The sequence below is a fragment of the Ovis canadensis genome, chromosome 13 (assembly GCF_042477335.2).
Source record: "Ovis canadensis isolate MfBH-ARS-UI-01 breed Bighorn chromosome 13, ARS-UI_OviCan_v2, whole genome shotgun sequence".
Taxonomy (NCBI): domain Eukaryota; kingdom Metazoa; phylum Chordata; class Mammalia; order Artiodactyla; family Bovidae; genus Ovis; species Ovis canadensis.
The window spans coordinates 74,914,034-74,935,517 of NC_091257.1; the positions used below are offsets into that span (position 1 = coordinate 74,914,034).

The 21,484-nt window shown below is 37.0% G+C and overlaps 1 protein-coding gene and 1 pseudogene across 7 annotated transcripts in view; one reads left to right on the forward strand and one right to left on the reverse strand.

Annotated features, from left to right (window-relative positions):
* Window positions 1–797: 797 nt before the first annotated feature.
* The window catches only part of RAD21L1 (RAD21 cohesin complex component like 1), a 47,671-nt gene continuing 26,984 nt past the window's right edge, over window positions 798–21,484 (reverse strand). For 5 of the 7 annotated variants that reach the window (XM_069546856.1, XM_069546857.1, XM_069546859.1 and 2 more), the window contains 7 exons: window positions 20,738–20,845; window positions 19,185–19,411; window positions 18,854–18,953; window positions 17,904–18,028; window positions 13,101–13,196; window positions 8,952–9,029; window positions 798–1,088 (listed from right to left, as the gene is read on the reverse strand). In XM_069546856.1, coding sequence (XP_069402957.1) covers window positions 900–1,088; window positions 8,952–9,029; window positions 13,101–13,196; window positions 17,904–18,028; window positions 18,854–18,953; window positions 19,185–19,411; window positions 20,738–20,845 — 923 coding nt within the window. In that variant the 3' untranslated portion in view covers window positions 798–899. The remainder of the gene's footprint in view (window positions 1,089–8,951; window positions 9,030–13,100; window positions 13,197–17,903; window positions 18,029–18,853; window positions 18,954–19,184; window positions 19,412–20,737; window positions 20,846–21,484) is intronic. The other 2 variants (XM_069546860.1, XM_069546861.1) reach the window with 2 other exon arrangements.
* On the forward strand, window positions 3,086–3,418 carry LOC138417263 (small ribosomal subunit protein eS27-like; annotated as a pseudogene).

Below are 21,484 nucleotides of genomic sequence, written 5' to 3' on the forward strand. Positions count from 1 at the left end.
GGCAATTTTGACATCTAAAACTTACAGTTAATACATTCACAGGGGCCATTTAGAATTTGGTCTGTAGCATAATTCCAGATACAATAGTATGGAGCTCACAGAGCATTACATGAAAATCTCTTAACTCAAACTTCAACTAAGAAAGAAAAGCTTCGGTTTTAATGTCAAAAATGCTCAGTATACACCATATAAAGAACATTTATTTTAGTTATCTTTACTTGAATTATAGCTGAAAACAACATGTTGAATAAGCATCCGTTAATTTTTTCTAATGTTAGTTTTGCTGATACATAAATGATAGCCATAATAATCATTAATAGTAAATAAACAGGTTGCATGGACTATAATTAGACTAAAGCCATATTATATTAGACTCATATAACTTGAGACTAAGAAAAATTTTATAACTCTTCGATTAAGATATTAGATTAAAAGCCAAGGCATTATATCAAACCAAGAGTGATAGGCATTATAATCAAATAAAGTATTGTTGTGGAGAGATAAGAAAGTGTTAATTATTAATTACTAATATTTATTAATAATTAATAATTATTAAGTTATAAAATTTAAATAAATAATCCAGTTTATAAAAATCCTTGAATACACAAAGTATTTTTAAAATGTATCCTAAATGCAACATTCAAATCAAGGAAATGGTAAATGATATGCATTCAAGTCAACCAAGTTAAAAATATTACTTAGCTACAATTATTTCTGGAAGCATATAGGTTTCTAATTATGCCTATGATTATTCTGAACTTACAAAGAGGAAATATGAGCTCAACCTATCTATGAAATGGATCAGACCTTCAGCTGCTTCCAGACGGCTTCTGCATTAAACTGAACAATCTATACAGAAATTCCAATGATGACATAAATCTGCATGTTCTGGATTTCCTTCACATTTTATGGAACATTGGTCCCACTGTAGCTATAATATCTGCATAGGGAGCACTCTGGCTCAGCTCAATAGCCTGATGTTTTTTTAGGATAAGAAAGCTATAAAATTTGGCAGCAGTTTGTTTTCGGTCACTATTTCTGCAGAGCTTCATCAGACTAAAGTATTGCATTCCCATCTTGTTGGATTCCTGGGAAAACAATTATAAAAGAGGAAAGGGAAATAAGATCATTAGAAACAAAGCAGGCTGTGGATGTATAATGAACAATAAATATTGGCATTTTTGATAAGTGACTAAAATTCTTAAATGGAGAAATGCAAATGATTCATTAGGAAACATAAAAAAAATAGGTCATTGAGCACAGCTTGGTTCATTGAGAAAATACACGCAAAAGAACTCTAAAGTGTTATGCAAATTTCAGTGCATTATACAAATGTTAGGTCTATTGATGTTAACATAAATGGCTCCTGGGAAAAGTGCAATTAATTGAGACTTGCAGGCAGAAAAAAGTCCACAGGACCTTGGGAATCTTCAAAAACAATGATTATCAGCCGGTCAGGCTTGTTTTATAGGTACCGCAGGGTGGAGTTAACTAAACAACTCTAGTGGTAAATGTAATGGCAGGGGAATATGACTAAATAAATATCTTCCAGTTTCTTTGCACAGATTAAAAAGACATTGGTTCACTATAGGACACCTGTGAATCTACTTGAAAAACTGACATGCAATAAAGTATTTAATTAGACTGCACTTGGAATCAGATTTCTAGAGAAGGAGTATTGTGTTTTAGTTAGAAATACTATGGTGAATACTGGCCAGTATCCCGGAGAATATTGTACTAATTTGGTAGCTGTGAAGCCATTTTTTAAAAAGACCATATACAAGGGTCTTTTTTTTTTTTTTTGCCAGTCCATAACATTTGACTGATGGCTCAGATGGTAAAGAATCTGCCTGTAATGCATGAGACACAGATTCAGTCCCTGGCTCTGGAAGATCCCCTGGAGAAGGGAATGACTACCCACTCCAGTATTCTTGCCTGGAGAATTTAATGGAGAGATGAGCCTGGTGGGCTACAGTCTATGGGGTCACAAAAAGTAGGACACAACTGAGCAACCAACACTAACTTTTAACAAACTGACAAGTCAAATATTTTATCATACTTTAATCTCAACCAAAGGAGTAGCATAGCACAGTGTCAGCAACCTTTGAGATGGCATGCCAAGCCTTCATTTATTCCCTCTCTTGAGGAGACAAGATGTGGTTTGGGTGGTTTTCCCCAGGGAGAGAGCAGGGACAGCCTCATAAATTTCAAGAACCCTTTTGAAAAACACCCTGCGAGGATTATTCTGTTTCCTCCAGGAGCTCCTCTAAAATGAAGGTAAAGAAATAAAGGAAGAAGAGAAATACAAAGTGGAAGAATTATCAGACTTAGAGAAAGCTGAAACCTACATGCCAGCAGAGAGGAGAATCAGCAAAAGGCAAGACAATTTGAGATACAGAACCTAGACCCTGCTTATGGAAAGCATTTTAGGAACTTATTAGGAGAACAAGAATTTCTGAGGAATGTAGTAACCTCTAGACTGAGATTAGTGAACTGCACCATCCAATGGATTTTCAGCCTCTAGCCAGCCCTGCTCACTTTTGACTGGCCAGACCCTATGACTCAAATTGGCATGTGCCAATTCCTTAATCAATCTTGTTCCTTCTATTTCTCATGACTAATAGGGATTTTACACAATTCAGTGGTTTTTGTATACCAATCAAAAAACTCACTTTAAACAACTCTAGTTTGTTTAAAGTCTGAAATCAGGGGAGATTCTGCCAGCAACCAAGGACCTCTCAATTCAGTCCCAAATGGGTTTTTCCTCCAACTGCAACCCAAAGCTTCATATCTGTCTTCCTGTCCCTACAGAGTTTATTTGTGCCACTAAATGGGTAAATGTATATAGACAGAATTTTACTTTCCTTCTAGGTTCTCTAATTATTTAATGTATTTTACAGTGTCTACTATATCACATTGTTAAAGCCATTCATCAATTTATCTTTGCATTTCAAAAATCTGGACATAAGGCCAGCATATACTTATGCTCAGTATTTAATGGTAAAATTTGAGTGTAAGTACAATAAAACATGAAAAATGTGGAAAAAAGGAGCATTTCCAGCAGTGAAAACCTCCCTATGAGAACATGCCTCTTGCAAAGGATCTCCTTGATCCTTCCCCAAAAAAGGAGAAGAGGAAACATGAGAAGAAGGACGTGGTCCAGAGCCCAATTCCTACTCTATGGATGTGAAATGCCCAGGATACTATAAAATCACCACCAGCTCTAGCCATGCACAAACACTAGTAGTTTTGTGTGTCGGCTGCTCCTTGTTGTTGCCACCCTACAGGAATAAAAGCAAGGCTTACTGAAGGATGCTGCTTCAGACAGAAGTGGCACCAAAGAATCCAAAATCAAGATGAGTGGGAAACCATCCCAAGAAACACATTTGAACCAAACAGCAACAAAACCCCTAAATGAAAGAAAGCCTAGGAAAAGATCAGTGATTATAGGCAGCAGTATGTCATAAGCTGGAAATGAAGAGTGAAGTTAAAAACATGAGAATTCCTTAAAAGGTTACTTGGAAACAATTAGACCCTCAGGTTTACTCCACCACCTCACAGAACCAGGAGACCTTTAGTCCTGAACCCTAGCAGGAGGCAGAAAGTTGTCTTTCTGGAGATAACAACTATGAGGTATAGGAGGCACTGTGGAAGAGAAGTGTTACAAACTGGGGGGGTCAAGGGAAATTCTAATGTCTAAACAGTGAGACTGCCAGCTTCTCCCTTACTCCCTTTTGGTTCCTCAACCATGGACGTCATGCTTATATCTCCTAGACAGTAGATCTGACCATGCAAAAATAGACCATTCCAAGGAAAAAAATTCTATAGATAATGACATCTGTGTGCCTATGTATTGGCGGGGGTGGGGACACTCAAAATTATCTTGAAATGAAGACAAGAAGTCTATAAGCCCCACCCATGCTTATATAACCTCCAATCAGCTTTTTGGTGTCTCATTCTTAAATAAAAACCAAAGATCTATTAAACACTTGGATAAAATTTCTAATATCCAAGAGAATCACTAAGGAAACAGACAATGAGGGCAGTAGGAGAAAGCTATAATCTCTGAAAATTAAGAGAAGATACCATCCACAAAAAATGATTAGGATGCTATTGAGAGAAAACAGATCAGTGGTTGCTGGGGGCTGGGGGAGGGGGACCAGTGGGGGAGATGAGACAAGGGATTATCAAGAGACACAAGGAAACTTCTGGAGATTATAGATATGTTCACTATCTTGACTGTGGTGAGTTTCCATAAATATATCAAAATTTATCTAACTATATATTTTTAAATAGGTATGGTTTATTGTTATGTTAATCATACTTCAATAAAAAATGTAAATAAATAGATTGTGAAACTCACTCAGTAGTATCCAACTCTTTGTGACCTCAGGGACTAAACAGTCCATGGAATTCTCGAAGCTAGAATACTAGAGTAGGTAGCTGTTCAGATGCTATAAAATAAAATAATTTAATAATAAAATTATTAATAAAAATAATTAATAATGAGAAAAACTCCTGGAAAACAAAAAAAATCAATAAAAATGAGGATAAAGCTGAAGAAATCTTCTAGAGCAATAAAGAACTATGGACAGACATTCATGACATTGTACAGGGGTCAGGAATCAAGACCATCCCCAAGAAAAAGAAATGCAAAAAGGCAAAATGGTTTTCTGAGGAGGCCTTACAAATAGCTGTGAAAGAAGAGAAATGAAAGGCAAAGGAGAAAAGGAAGTATATACCCATTTGAATGCAGAGTTTCAAAGAACAGCAAGGAGAGATAAGAAAGCTTCCTCAGTAATCAATAGAGGAAATAGAGGAAAACAATAGAATGGGAAAGACTAGAGATCTCTTCAAGAAAATTAGAGACACCAAGGGAACATTTCATGCAAAGATGGGCTCAATAATGGACAGAAATGGTATGGATCTAACGGAAGCAGAAGATATTAAGAAGAGATGGCAAGAATACACAGAAGAACTGTACAAAAAAGATCTTCACGACCCAGATAATCATGGTGGTATGATCACTCACCTAGAGCCAGACATCCTGGAATGCAAAGTCAAGTGGGTCTTAGGAAGCATCATTATGAGCAAAGCTAGTGGAGGTGATGGAATTCCAGTGGAGCTATTTCAAATCCTAAAAGATGATGCTGTGAAAGTGCTGCATTCAATATGCCAGCAAAGTTGGAAAACTCAGCAGTGGCCACAGGACTGGAAAAAGTCAGTTTTCATTCCAATCCCAAAGAAAGGCAATGCCAAAGAATGCTTAAACTACTGCACAATTGCACTCATCTCACACGCTAGCAAAGTAACGCTCAAAATTCTCCAAGTGAGGCTTCAACAGTATGTGAACCGTGAGCTTCCAGATGTTCAAGCTGGATTTAGAAGAGGCAGAGGAACCAGAGATCAAATTGCCAACATTTGCTGGATCATCAAAAAAGCAAGAGAGTTCCAGAAAAACCTCTACTTCTGCTTTATTGGCTATGCCAAAGCCCTTGACTGTGTGGATCACAACAAACTGAAAAATTCTTCAAGAGATGGGAATACCAGACCACCTGCCCTGCCTCCTGAGAAATCTGTATGCAGGTCAGGAAGCAACAGTTAGAACTGAACATGGAACAACAGACTGGTTCCAAATCAGGAAAGGAGTATGTCAAGGCTGTATATTGTCACTCTGCTTATTTAATTTATATGCAGAGTACATAATGAGAAAGCACCATGGGTGAAGCACCAGCTGGAATCAAGATTTCTGGGAGGAATATCAATAACCTCAGATATGCAGGTGACTACCCTTATGGCAGAAAGCAAAGAACTCAAGAGCCTCTTGATGAAAGTGAAAGTGGAGAGACAAAAAGTTGGCTTAAAGCTCAACATTCAGAAAACGAAGATCATGGCATCTGGTCCCATCACTTCATGGCAAATAGACAGGGAAACAATGAAAGACTTTATTTTCTTGGGCTCCAAAATCACTGCCATGGTGACTGCAGCCATGAAATTAAAAGACGCTTGCTCCTTGGAAGAAAAGTTATGACCAACCTAGACATCATATTAAAAAGCAGAGACATTACTTTGCCGATAAAGGTCCGTCTAGTCAAAGCTATGTATGGTTTTTCCAGTAGTCATGTATGGATGTGAGAGTTGTACTATAAACAAAGCTGAGCACTGAGGAACTGATGCTTTTGAACTGTGTTGTTGGAGAAGACTCTTGAGAGTCCCTTGGACTGCAAGGAGATTCAACCAGTCAATCCTAAAGGAAATCAGTCCTGAATATTCATTGGAAGGAGTGATGTTGAAGCTGAAACTCCAATACTTTGGCCACCTGATACGAAGAACTGACTCATTGGAAAAGACCCTGATGTTGGGAAAGATTGAGGGCAGGAGAAGGAGACAACAGAGGATGAGATGGTTGAATAGCATCACCAACTCAATGGACATGAGTCTGAGTAAACTCTGGGAGTTTGTGATGGACAGGGAAGCCTGGCGTGCTGCAGTCCTTGGGGTCGCAAACAGTCGGACACAACTGAGCGACTAAACTGACTGAAAAGAATAAAAAGACAAAACCAAGATAGGGGGAAAAAGATTTTTTAAAAAGTAAAGGTGCAATTCAGAATATCCAACATCTGACCCATAGGCAGTGCCACAAGGCAAAAATTCAAGAAATAAAAAATAATAATCCAATTCAAGGACATGAACTCTCAGAATAAAGAATCTACTATATGCTTAGAACAATAAATGAAAACGACCTATACCAGAGCACATCATAATGAAATTTCAAGGTTCTAGGAATAAAGGAAAGATCTAAAAGCTTCCAGAGAGAAAATAAAGATCACCTACAAAGGACCACCAACCAAGCAGCATCTGACTTTTCCTTAACAACACAGATGCCTAGAAAAGTTACAAAGCCTTCAATATCTGAGAGGTATTATTTTCAAACTACGTTCAGATACATCCAATAAAGTTTATGGTAAAACAGAGACATTTTCAGACTTGTATGTAGGGTCTCTATCACCTATGCACTCTTTATTTCAACAAATTATGACAGCATGTTGACCATCAAAAAAAAAAAATCAAGATAAAGATCAAAGCACCAAGAAACAGAGGAACATAAGAAAGAGACATAGGAATTCCCTTGTTATGGTAAAAGAATGTCCCAAGACAAAAACTGTGGAGTAACCAGTCCAAATTGGAACAAGAGTAGGACGAACTCTGGGAAGGATACTTTCAAAAGAAAAAAAGGAGCTGATGAATCAACTGATGTAGCTGATCATACTAAAAGCTGTTTTATTTTATTATCAGAGAGTTTAGAAAAAGAATTAAGGAGGGTATATAAACACTAAGCAAATGGGGAAAATGAGGTCATGATTAACTAAAAGAAAAACCTATAAAGTTGACAAGGAATGTGATTATGCTATGAAGGTTCAATTTAAAGTAATTTTTACATAGTGGTGGCAATTGATGGTTGTCCCTTAATATCTATTCTCTTCTTCTTCCATAGCAATAGAATTATTAGCTGGGTCCATGGTTACCAGATAAAAGGCTTCCGTGGTGGTGCAGAGGTTAAAGTGTCTGCCTGCAATGTGGGAGACCTGGGTTCGATCCCTGGGTTGGGAAGATCCCCTGGAGAAGGAAATGGCAAACCATTCCAGTGTTCTTGCCTGGAGAATCTCATGGACAGAGGAGCTTAGTGGGCTACAGTCCACGGGTCACAAAGAGTCGGACACGACTGAGCAACTTCACTCACTCACTCATGGTTACCAGATAAAGACTACATTTCCCAGCTAGATGTAGTGAAATTATTAAAAGTGCTGGTCAGTTAAATGTGAAATGTGATGCATATAATTTCTGGGATATATCCTTAAAGGAAACTTTGCTGCTGACTGGAATGCAGACATGGTGGATAGTTAGCCATTTGGGATCCTGAGAACAAAGAAAATGAGATAAAGGAGATAAATGAGATAAATGCTGACAACTTTGTGAGCATAGTTGCATTACCAGTTAGTACTTTATCTGAGAGAGAAATACACTTATTTCTTTTTAAGCCACTGACATTTTGGTTCTGTGACAATCAAACCTGCATCATGATGATTGCAATTATAACACTATAATGGCTGAATACTGTGCTGAAGATAGACTGGGGTTGGGGAGATATAACTAAGTTAAATTTTCATTTTCTGTTGAAAGAAGTCAACAGATAAAATGTAAAGCTGAAATATTAGGAAAGAGGAGTAAGAACTTGTAATTAGAAGTATAGATATAAATCTAAAAGAAATAGTTCAGTTTCCTCTGGAAAGCAGAACTTAGGGATAAGGAAGGGATAGGACAAAGACTTCTGTGCTTCCCTTTCAGCCTTACAGCATAGTACTACTGAACTTTCAAAATTATATGCATGGATGGGGCTTCCCTAATGGTTCAGTGGTAAAAAATTCGCCTGCAGTGGTTTGATTCCTGGATCAAGAAGATTCCCTGGAGGTGGAAATGGTAACCTACTCCAATATTCTTACCTGGAAAAAAATCCTGTGGACAGAGGAGCCTGGCAGGCTACAGTCTATGGGGTTGCAAAGAGTCAGACATGACTGGGTGACTAAGCATGAATTATTTTGATAAAAATATGTTAAAATTTGAAATTATCTTTTTTGTTCTTAAATTGTTATAAATTTAATTACATATTGAGAATTAGTTGACAGCCTGCTAAATACAAGAATGAGACATAGCATAGATGTCTAAGGACATGCATATGGGTAAGAATTGATTACAGCATATGGGCACCAAAAACAAACTCATACTTAGCCCTGGGTATACAGCTTACAATAAATTTCACTATAGAGTAATTTGGCCTCAACAAGATCGCAGTGAAAATGGTTTCATTTTTATTAATATCTAGAGGATTGAACTCAACTTTTTATTTATTTTTAAAACTAAAAACAGTGTTGATAAACCCTACCAAGTCTTACCTGCAAACTATGTAACATCTGAAGTATTCTTGAATTCCATCTTTCTGCCTCAATATTTTGTTCATTCCCCCATAACTCCTGTTTGAATAATTGATAAAATATTTCCTTTAATCAAAATTTATTGACTGTTTACTATCTGCCAGCCATAGTGTAGAAAGAAACACAAGACACACAACCGTAACATGGGGTCCTGCCAAATAAGGAGGTTATCATCTGCAGTTGAGAGAATAAGACTAACAAACAGATACAGCTCAGTTTTTATAGGCTGATATCTATGCTCCCAGGCTATGTTCTGACAAGGGGCTCTAGAGTAGGAGATTCTGCATCTGTATTGGTGATGCATCCCAGGCATTGTGCCCTTACTTTTAAAGGTAAAGATGACCACTTTTGGCTAGGACTGTCCCAGCTCTGGTCAATCTGAACTCAGATAACAGGAGTAAACATAAAGCTAGAGAAGAAATGCATTATAAAGATCTTTATTTGAATTTATCTGGTGATATAAAGGTTCTAACAATAACTGATGTTTAGTGAGTTGTATCCAATTGGGTTAGGAACCTTTCAAATTTCAAGGGTGCCTTGTCCAAAAAAAGATCAACACACTGCCTTTCATGTTATGTGAATAGATCCAACTTTTCAATCTTCTTTTCAGTTTTAAGTCACTTGCAGAAACACCATAATATTTAAAAGTTGTAAACTTGAAATCCCTTCACAGGAACTCACTCTAAGTCTCCTTACCAACTAACAACTTATAAACTGAGAACAGAACTGAGCATAGGAAAGGTGCTGATAAGTCTAATGAAAAACGTCTAATAAAAAAAGGTGCTGATAAGCCTACAAAGGGTTTGGGGTGGGGGTGGGCGAGCAGCACAGATCTGACCTATTAATAGTTCATAATTTTTCCTATGTTATCTTTGTTATCATGCAACCTAACAGCTTCTGTGTTACCCTTATCACACCTCCATTGTTTGTCAAGCTTTCACGTATACCTCTGGAGCCCAGACACTTCCTAACAGTGCTTTCAATTTCATCGACTCCAAGATGACTTCAGAAAGCTTCAGAATATTCTATATGATATTTTAAATCATCTAAGGCTAAAGGGACTGCCAAGTCCCCATTCCTGCCAGCTGCACTGGCTTCCTGGTTCTGCCTATACAGCATCCTTTCGTACATTCCAAAGACACTGATCTGAAAATATGGTCAATATTATTCTGAAGAGTTTTCTAAATTCTTCTAGGTAAAATTTATGTTTATTCCTTACTAGTTGATTCTGGGATAAATTAGTTCACCCAATTACCAATGTTTTATTTTATTGTTAAATACACAAAAGCTATTTTTCAAATGTGAAAAGTAATGGTCCAACTTCTTGTTACAGATCTATGAGAAGGCAGTTTCACCTATATTGTACAACTCAACTAACCAGGAAAAGCCTCAGAAAAATAGTCTGTGCACTTTGCTGAAGCCTGCCTACTTGATCTATCTGGATACCCTACAGCTGAGTCCACTGTGTGGAAAGCCTAGTTGATTATTAAAACAGTTGAACCTGTGCTGTGTTATGGTTTTCTTGACCATATGTGAAAATAACCTGTGTCTAGAAGCAAAGAAGAACTGTACAAAAACAAACAAACAAACAAATTAAAAAAAAAAGAAGAACTGTACAAAAAAAGATCTTCAAGACTCAGATAATCATGATGCTGTGATCACTCACCTAGAGCTAGACATGCTGGAATGTGAAGTCAAGTGGGCCTTAGAAAGCATCACTATGAACAAAGCTAGTGGAGGTGATGGAATTTCAGTTGAGCTATTTCAGATCTTGAAAGATGATGCTGTGAAAGTGCTGCAGTCAATATGCCAGCAAATTTGGAAGACTCAGCAGTGGCCACAGGACTGGAAAAGGTCAGTTTTCATTCCAATCCCAAAGAAAGGCAATGCCAAGGAATGTTCAAACTACTGCACAATTGTGCTCATCTCACATGCTAGTAAAGTAATGCTCAAAATTTTCCAAGCCAGTCTTCAGCAATACATGAACTGTGAACTTCCAGATGTTCAAGCTGGTTTCAAAAAAGGCAGAGGAACAAGAGATCAAACTGCCAACATTTGCTGGATCATCAAAAAAGCAAGAGAGTTCCAGAAAAACATCTATTTCTGCTTTATTGACTATGCCAAAGCCTTTGACTGTGTGGATCACAATAAACTGGAAAATTCTGAAAGAGATGGGAATATCAGACCATCTCACCTGTCTCTTGAGAAACCTGTATGCAGGTCAGGAAGCAACAGTTAGAAATGGACATGGAACAACAGACTGGTTCCAAATAGGAAAAGGAGTACGTCAAGGCTGTATATTGTCACCCTGCTTATTTAACTTATATGCAGAGTACATCATGAGAAACTCTGGGCTGGAAGAAGCACAAGCCGGAATCAAGATTTCTGGGAGAAATATCAATAACCTCAGATATGCAGATGACACCACCCTTAATGCAGAAAGTGAAGAGGAACTAAAAAGCCTCTTGATGAAAGTGAAGGAGGAGAGTGAAAAAGTTGGCTTAAAGCTCAACATTCAGAAAACTAAGATCATGGCATCTTGTCCCATCACTTCATGGCAAATAGATGGGGAAACAGTGGAAACAGTGTCAGACTTTATTTTTGGGGCTCCAAAATCACTGCAGATGGTGACTGCAGCTATGAAATTAAAAGACGCTTACTCCTTGGAAGGAAAGTGATGACCACCCTAGACATCATATTTAAAAGCAGAGACATTACTTTGCCAACAAAGGTCTGTCTAGCCAAGGCTATGGTTTTTCCAGTAGTCATGTATTGATGTGAGAGTTGGACGGTGAAGAAAGCTGAGCGCCGAAGAATTGATGCTTTTGAACTGTGGTGTTGGAGAAGACTCTTGACAGTCCCTTGGACTGCAAGAAGATCCAACCAGTCCATACTAAAGGAGATCAGTCCTGGGTGTTCACTGGAAGGACTGATGTTGAAGTTGAAACTCCAATACTTTGGCCACCTCATGCAAAGAGTTGACTCATTAGAAAAGACCCTAATGCTGGGAAGGATTAGGGGCAGGAGGAGAAGGGGAGGACAAAGAATGAGATGGCTGGATGGCATCACTGACTGGATGTACATGGGTTTGGGTAGACTCCAGGTGTTGGTGATGGACAGGGAGGCCTGGCGTGCTGTGATTCATGGGGTCGCAAAGAGTCGGACACGACTGAGTAACTGACCTGAACTGAACTGAGAAGCAAAGAGAAAGGTGAAAGTGACTCAGCTGTCTTCTGGCTCAGCTGTTTGGATGCTTCAGGTAAAATTTTCAGGTATTTATTCTGTCCTAGATTATCCAGAGAATTCAGTCATATAAAAAAAACAATTTAATAGTCTTGGAACTCATTATACAGATAATTTATCTAAAAACAAACTAATATTAGGCATTACTAGGTGCTTCGATATTATTTACTAAGAAACTTTTTGTCAAAATTTATTACAATCTTAAAAATGCCTTCAGCACTGTGGGACAGGGATTATAGAAAGGTGACAGTAATCTCTGTGGAGTCAGGTGAGTCAGATATTAGCTCAGGCTTTGCTATTGACTTGTGGTCCCCTGTGCAGACCATTCCCTTTGAACCTTGTATTCCTTTAACCAAAGTTTATGCTTTAACCTTCAATTTCATTCTTATTTTGTTTCCACAAATGATGAACAGTTAAGAAATACAGTCAGGAATGGGAAATGGTCAGTAAAGACCATTCCCTTTTTCTGATGTCTAGAAGTCAGAACATTTTTTCATTTGAAAAATAAAATTTCAAATGTCTTAAGGCATACCCCATGATATACCTGTTTCTTTAGAGAGGTTTTAATAACTTAAAAAAATGACTATCAACATTTTAACCGGGACTACATTTGATAAGCATAAAAATCTCATATCTTTAAAAACATTACTTGAAATTTCAAAATAAATCAAAGAAAGAATAAAAGATCAAAGCAATTCTACATATGCTCTGTCAAGCTAATCATACACATCTTTGTTAAGATCACAAATTTAAACTGTAATTTTAGAAAGTAACATGACAGCTAAAAATAATTTTAAGGTAAATAAGGTGTTAACTATTTAGGAACAAAGTTTTAAAGAACATTCTCAAGACTATACATCTATTTACCAATTCTATTGGACAATTTTCAATTTCCTGTACCAAGATGGCATTCATTAAAGATGATTCCTCAGCAGCTGAAGATACCATTTCAACAATATCCTGCTAAAGCAAATTAGAGAAATAAAGGTAAGTCATCACAGTAGTAGTAGTCATCACAGAAACAATCTCATTTTGTTAAATGATTTAATCACATGGATGCTCATTTCTAAAACTAATTTAAAATACTATCTGCATTCTCAAAATATCATTTCTGAAATATCCCAGACTTAAATATTCCTGTTTTCTTTTTGCCTCCCACACATGAAGAACTTGCATGTTCTGCCCTCATTGCTTTTTTCCTCCTATATCTTATTCCTATATTCTATATAATATTTTACATTCTTATTCTTCCAATATCTTTTCCCCTCCTATTTCTGTCACTACCACAGACCTCATATCAAAAATCTCTGCTGCTGTGCATCTGAGACCATTTCTTTTGAAGCAGTCTGTCTTTGCCCTAGTCCCCTACCTTTATTTTCATGCCAGAACCAGGTAGCAGAGGAAGAACTGTAAGCAGAGGTAATGAGAATGGGACAAGTGATATTAATATCCCTTCCTAGGGCTATGACAGGATTCTTGTCACTGCTGCTGGAGCTGCCAACGACAAGAGAAAAGAGAAACTGTGTCCACTGGAAGGGAAGTGGAAGAAGAGAAATTCTCCATTCCCATTTCTCCTTTCTCATCACTATAGAAACTGCTGGCCCCCTTTTCATCTTCAACCTGTCTCCAAGCTTCATTCCCCAACCGGGATCTATGATTGTGACTAAGTTAGAAGCTTCTTACAATAGAGCTTACTTGACGTTTCACTTTAGCTTTAAAAAATTTGCATGAGTATAATGGGTTGCATTTGATTCTTTAATATACATGCTTGAGGAGCCCTATCATGTTTTCCATTTTGATTTCTGTGAATATTCCACATTTTAGACAGCTTCAATTATGCAGTTAATTCACACAAAAATTGTTTGAATTTTTGAAAGATTTGAAAATGAATAATCAGAATCAACAGTTTTCTGTGTTCAAATTAACTGTGATCCCATTCCTGACTATATTTCTTATCTGTTCACCATTTCTGAAAGTAGAATAAGAATGGAATTGAAGGTTAAAGCATAAATTCAGGTAAAGGAAGAAAGAATATTCAAACTGAATTTTCAAATTATTTATTTATTAATTTTCAAATTATTTTGAAATCTCAATGGACATGAGTTTGAGCAATCTCTGGGAGTTGGTGATGGACAGGGAAGCCTGGAATGCTGCAGTCCGTGGGGTCGCAGAGTTGGACATGACTTAGCAACTGAACTGAACTGAACTGAAAGGAGCAAAAGGTTCAAAAGAACTAGTGCAACAATCTCTTTCCTTCACTCCAAGCACCAAAATTGGGAAAAACCAATTTTGTTAATCTGTTAAAAAATTAATAAACTAAACAAGCTTGCCTAATCATAATTTTCAGTACATGCATTCTAAGAAATGTCCAAGCCCAAATAAGGAAATTAGTAGTACTCACAACCCTGGATCTCAATACCTAGTATATGATCAAATATTTAGTAAAACATATTCTGTTTTAATACACTGTGAAATTGTCTTTCTTTCTAAGGGCATTCAGTTTCAACATGGATTGACTCTGAATCCCCTGAGTGGTTATCAAAATACAGTGATGATGGAACAAACCAGAAAAGTACTGGTTTACTTTTATCTAGTGTGATATAATATTTACATTTGTACAGTCAGTAAAGTGACATTTTGTAAAAAGGAAAAAAAATTCCTTATTGTCAAATTCAGACTTAAATTGAAGAAAGTAGGGAAAACCACTAGACCATTCAGGTATGACATAAATCAAATCCCTTACAATTATACAGTGGAAGTGACAAAGAGATTCAAGGGATTAGATCTGATAGACAGACTGCCTGAAGAACTATGGACAGAGGTTTGTGACATTGTACAGGAGTCAGGGATCAAGACCATCCCCAAGAAAAAGAAATGCAAAAAGGCAAAATGGTTGTCTGAGGAGGCCTTACAAATACCTGTGAAAAGAAGAGAAATGAAAGGCAAAGGAGAAAAGGAAAGATACACCCATCTAAATGCAGAGTTCCAAAGAATAGCAAGGAGAGATAAGAAAGCCTTCCTCAGTGATCAATGCAAAGAAATAGAGGAAAACAATAGAATGGGAAAGACTAAAGGTCTCTTCCAGAAAATTAGAGACATCAAGGGAACGTTTCATGCAAAGATGGGCACAATAAAGGACAGAAATGGTATGGACCTAACAGAAGAAGTTATTAAGAAGAGGTGGCAAGAATACACAGAAGAACTATACCAAAAAGATGTTCATGACCAAGATAACCACAATGGTGTGATCACTCACCTAGGGCCAGACACCCTGGAATGCAAAGTCAAGTGGGTCTTAGGAAGCATCACTAAGAACAAAGCTAGTGGAGGTGATGGAATTCCAGTTGAGCTATTTCAAATTCTAAAAGAAGATGCTGTGAAAGTGTTGCACTCAATAGGCCAGCAAATTTGGAAAACCCGGCAGTGGCCACAGGACTGGAAAAAGGTCAGTTTTCATTCCAATCCCAAAGAAAGGCAATGCTAAAGAATATTCAATCTATCATGCAATTGCACTCATCTCACATGCTAGCAAAGTAATACTCAAAATTCTCCAAGCCAGGCCTCAACAGTATGTAAACTGAGAACTTCCAGGTGGTAAAGCTGGATTTAGAAGAGGCAGAGGAACCAGATATCAAATTGCCAGCATCCGATGGATCATCGAAAAAGCAGGAAAATATCAGAAAAACATCTACTTCTGCTTTATTGACTATGCCAAAGCCTTTGACTGTGTAGATCACAACAAACTGTGGAAAATTCTTCAAGAGATGGGAATACCAGACCATCTTACCTGCCTCCTGAAAAATCTGTACGCAGATCAAGAAGCAACAGTTAGAACTGGACATGGAACAGCAGACTGGTTCCAAACTCAGAAAAGTGTATATCAAGGCTGTATATTGTCACTCTGCTTATTTAACTTCTATGCATCATGTGAAATGCTGGGCTGGATGAAGCACAAGCTGGAATCAAGATTGCTGGGAGAAGTATCAATAACCTCAGATATGCAGATGACTCCACCCTTATGGCAGAAAGCAAAGACCTAAAGAGACTCTTGATGAAAGAGGAGAGTGAAAAAGCTCGCTTAAAACTCAATACTCAGAAACGAAGATCATGACATCTGGTCCCATCACTTCATGGCAAATAGATGGGGAAACAATGGAAACAGTGACAGACTTTATTTTCTTGGGCTCCAAAATCACCGCCGCTGGTGACTGCAGCCATGAAATTAAAAGATGCTTACTCCTTGGAAGAAAAGCTATGACCAACCTAGATAGCATATTAACAAGCAGAGATATTACTTTGCCAACAAAGGTCTGTCTTTGTTGTTAAAGCTATGGTTTTTCCAGTAGTCATGTATAGATGTGAGAGTTGGACTATAAAGAAAGCTGAGCACTGAAGAATTGATGCTTTTTAACTGTGGTGTTGGGAAAAAACTCTTGAGGGTCCCTTGGACTGCAAGGAGATCCAACCAGTCAATCCTAAAGGAAATCAGTCCTGAATATTCATTGGAAGGACTGATGCTGAAGCTGAAACTCCATTACTTTGGCCACCTGATGTGAAGAACTGACTCGTTGGAAAAGACCCTGATGCTTGGAAAGACTGAAGGCCGGAGGAGAAGGGGACGACAGAGGATGAGATGGTTGGATGGCATCACCAACTCAATGGACATGAGTTTGAGCAAACTCTGGGAGTTGGTGATGGACAGGGAAGCCTGGCATGCTGCAGTCCATGGGGTGGCAGAGTTGGACATGACTGAATGACTGAACTGAACTGAAAGTGACATTGGGAAAATAATGGAAAGCACATTGTTTAAAACTATATTTTTAATAACTATGTTTTTCAAATAGAAATTAAATAATTTTATTGGTAATGGATCTTTAGATATTCTTTCAGATTCAAGACTGGGCTTCCCTGGTAGCTCAGCTGGTTAAGAATCCACCTGCAATGCAGGAGATCCCAGTTTGATTCTTGAGTCAGGAAGATCCCATGGAGAAGAGATAGACTACCCATTCCAGTCTTCTTGGGCTTCCCTGATGGCTCAGCTGGTAAAGAAGCTGCCTGCAATGTGAGAGATCTGGGTTTGATCCCTAGGTTGGGAAGATCCCCTGGAGAAGAGAATGGCTACCCACTCTAGTATTCTGACCTGGAGAATTCCATGGACTGTATAGTCAATGGGGTCTCAAAGAGTTGGACATGAATGAGTGACTTTCACTTTCCCTTCAGATTCAAGACCAAGGTAACTGGTGGATCTAACACATATTATTCAAGGAGGTAGGAGGGTGAATTTATGAATAGAAGGAAAACATAGGCATATTTCTTTGTAATAGGTGTATTGTCTAGAGTTTTTAAGGATTCCTTGATATATTGAATGTGAGGCCTCAGCATATGACCAGGTTCAGGTATAATAATTTATTCAGTGTACCATGCAAAATACTATTTCAGTATGAAACTACTTATCTTGTGATTTACTATAATATCTTAAACTTCTAGAAAAACTATTTTGGATGGAAATTACATATTACCCTGTAGTACTGCTGCGTACTAAGGAAGATATAGAATAACATAAGATGAAATATAAACTATAAATGTAAGAAGATATACCAGAGTTCCAATTTTCTTTCACTATATAAGTCAGGAAGATAATACTTTTATGATTCTCTTTGATTAACTTACATCAGAGTTAATGTTTTTATTGGTATCCTCATGAGAACTACATTTTGATCCATCAGTCACTTCCTTCCAAGTTCTAGGTTGACTCAACTCTTGCAGGAAATTTGGCTCTTTCATCACAGAGGTCTCTGAATTGTTAAGGAAGTAAAAAAGATTTCACCAAAGTATCTTTCAAACTTAAAACAGGAATATGGCTTTTACAAAAGAAAAGTTTTGATAGACAACTTAGAATCCATGAACTTAAGGATGCACAAGCTTTCTTGTAGCACCCCAAGTCTCACATATTTATTTTCCCTTTCCCCTCATTTGCCTCTTTATCACCTCTACTGCCATGTTCCACCAACTATCTCCTCCACGCTCGCTCCCACGCATTCAACTCGCAAGACAACATGGATAGCTCAAGCCCATCTTGGTATATTGTTCAGCAGATTTTAATGCCTCCAGAAAGCAGGAGTTCACTCACCACAATAATAAGTTGGTTTTATTATTCCTTTATAATAGTCACAATAATAATTATTAATGTTTCATGTCTTTTCTGGGGGATAGAAATGTCTATGTCTCAGGTTAACTGTATTGTTTAAATGCTATTCTTATCAAGTGATTTCTCAGGTTAATTGTCTTAAAGTGATATATTATCCTACTAGATATAAAAATTTTCTTTATCAAAGGCTTGTGAGTACTGCCTATGAGGGTAGGGAAGGTGGGAAAGAGTGAGATTAAGAATAGCCCACATGGTATATATACTTCATCTTTTTAAGGTGGTTTGTTGGACAAAAATTAATCTGCACATAGAAAAATGCAATGCTGATTTAACAATTTAAGTTCAAGTATTCTTCTAAGAGCATTTACATTTGGGAATATGGAATTAGGTCCCATCTTTATTTTGAAATGTAAAATCACATTTTTGTTTCTACAACATTCCCTTCAACACCAACAGAATTAGGATGTCTCACCTAATATGTTTTCACTTTCCATTTCTTCCCTTACTGACTCCTTCTGTATCAATTTTCTTCCAAGTTTAAAGCCAGAGGACACAAAGCATTTTGTAAACAACTGTAAAAATATACACTTTTTCTCATTTTTTGTACAAGTAAAGCAATTCAACAAAATACAAGTACATATGCTAAAAAGTAAAAACTATAATTCATGTACATACATCAAGCAAATTAATTCAAAAGTAAGGGGGCATTTTTTCACAGGTTTAAATTGTTGCATATATGAATATAAATATGTATTTATTTATCACCAAACATTGCACCCATGTAGAAGTATGGAAACTGTTACCATTTTCAGTTCAGCATGAGTCAAATCCTGGGCAGCAGTTGACAGAAGTATATCTGCTCCTCCCTTTTGCTTCCACATCATCAATCTTTGGGTAGGAGGTGCAAGTTCCAAAACCATGAGTGTGTCCGTAAAGGAAGTAAGCTGTTTGTGCATAATTTTGCTACTGATCTCCTTGACTGGATCTATGAGCAATTTCCTGTTTTTGCCTTTTCTTTTTTCAGCAATATCTAAATATAAGAAATATGTACAAATGTGATAGGTTGTATAGCTCTGTAAAATGATATTCTAGGCACTGCATATCTAAGAAATGTCTAACACAATACACCCTACAGAGTTGCCTTGGTAAGAAAATCCCAGTAGAAAATTCTTTCTACTGAAAATTATCCTTTTAAGGTTTTTGCACAGCTAGTGTGTAAGTGGACAACTGAAAACTGTGGAGCAGGGAGCACATTGAGAGGGAAGTCATTCAGTTTTGAAGTTTCTTAAAATATCTAACAGGATAACTTAAAAAAAATTACCGATAGGTTAAATACTTACTTATTTATTTATTTTTCAGGATAACTTTTTAAAACATTAATTTGTATCTGTCCAGTGCATTTTATCCTCTCCCACTGAAATTCATATGTAAGTTCCAAGTAGATAGCTAGGGTCATGGGATTTACTCCTTTAACTAATTTTGCCAGGTAAAAAGCAGAAATCAAGCTTTTCCTTAGTGAAGATGCAACAATTGGGGGATGGTTAGATTTCTTGGAAAGGGTGGAATTCTGAGATCAGATGGAGCCAGAAGGAACCTGCTTGCTGATGTGTCTCAGTAAAATCCTAGGAATATGACAAGATTTCAAAGAGGCTGGCTGTGTGATGACCACAGAGACTATGCAGGCTGGGACACTGGGTATCACAAGGTGGAGTGGCTGATGACCAGAGGTTCCCTTCCACCTACTGCACCCCTCCCCAGAACTTGATACTACATGGTTCAGGGCAGATAGGGGAGCCATGCAGATTGAATTTCTTGCCAAACCAACAGGGATAGAGGCTTAGAATTGAATTCTGTAAAGAAAAAGTTAAATGCTATTCTTTGCATGCCTGAATTTATAAACTGAAATTTATATCAAAGATAATACTTAAAACTAGGATATGCTTAAAAGATCTAGGGATATATTTGATTCATATCCAGTGCCTCTATTTGGATCCTCTTACTCTGTCTTATTTTAAATTCATTTGCATGTTTATCTTCCCAGTCAGATTTTAAGCTTCTTAAAAGCAGGAACTATGTTGTCTTCAGTTCTGTGCTCAGAATAAATGGCTCAATAACTACTGGAACTGAACTCAGTTTAAAATTTTCCAGTTTCCCAAACTGGAGAGATGGTTTGACCGGGACTGGATATAATAAAAGTATCATTGCAAACTTTCTTCACATTCTTCCCTTATTGCATTTATAAATGTTATTACTAGATTGACTACCTCCTACAACATTTTAAGAATTATCAAAATATCTCAGGGTAAATAAGATAGTGTGCCTCAAAGCTAAAAATAAAAACATGAATGATTCTGACCTGAAGTATCAATTGGGTCAAGGGTAAATTCTTCCTCTTCTTTTGATACTGTAGTTTCATCCTTTTTTTCATTTTCAGGTGAACATACACACTCTGGATTATCTGGTTCTACTCATCAACATTGCCATAAAAGGGTTTATTAAAAAAAATAATGATTATATTACAAACTAGAAGAATATATGAGAATTAAAGTGAAAGATTAACTGTAGATTTATATTGCTAACTGGAGCCACAGATGAAGTTTTAGAATCATGTATTTAATAGAGTTGAAGAGGTTCAGAGATTATATCGTCTGGGACCCACAGTGTGATATTAATCACCCACTTTTGCTCCTGTGACATCTAAGGCTAGGCTACAGTCATGGCAGAAGTAAAAACAGTGGTAGGAACCAAAACAAAGGACTGACATAAATTTAACAATATGTCTATTAAAAATTGTATTCTGTTAATGATTAGTTGACCCATAAAGAATTGTACACAACTAAATTTTTCTTGCCCATCTCTTTTTATATTTTAAACTTATACTACTGTGTTAGAAAGCAAATGCAACATCCAAAAGTGAAAAATCAAAATGGGGCTAATCATTTTTTACTTCTTAAGAAAAATCAGACTACAAAGACTTCAAATCATCTGAAGTACTTTCACAATCAGTTTCAAGTAGATAATATCCCCATATTTGTGAATTCTATAAAACTGTATGTAGATCATCAAGCCATGTTAATATTAATGTGGTATTAATGTTAATAAT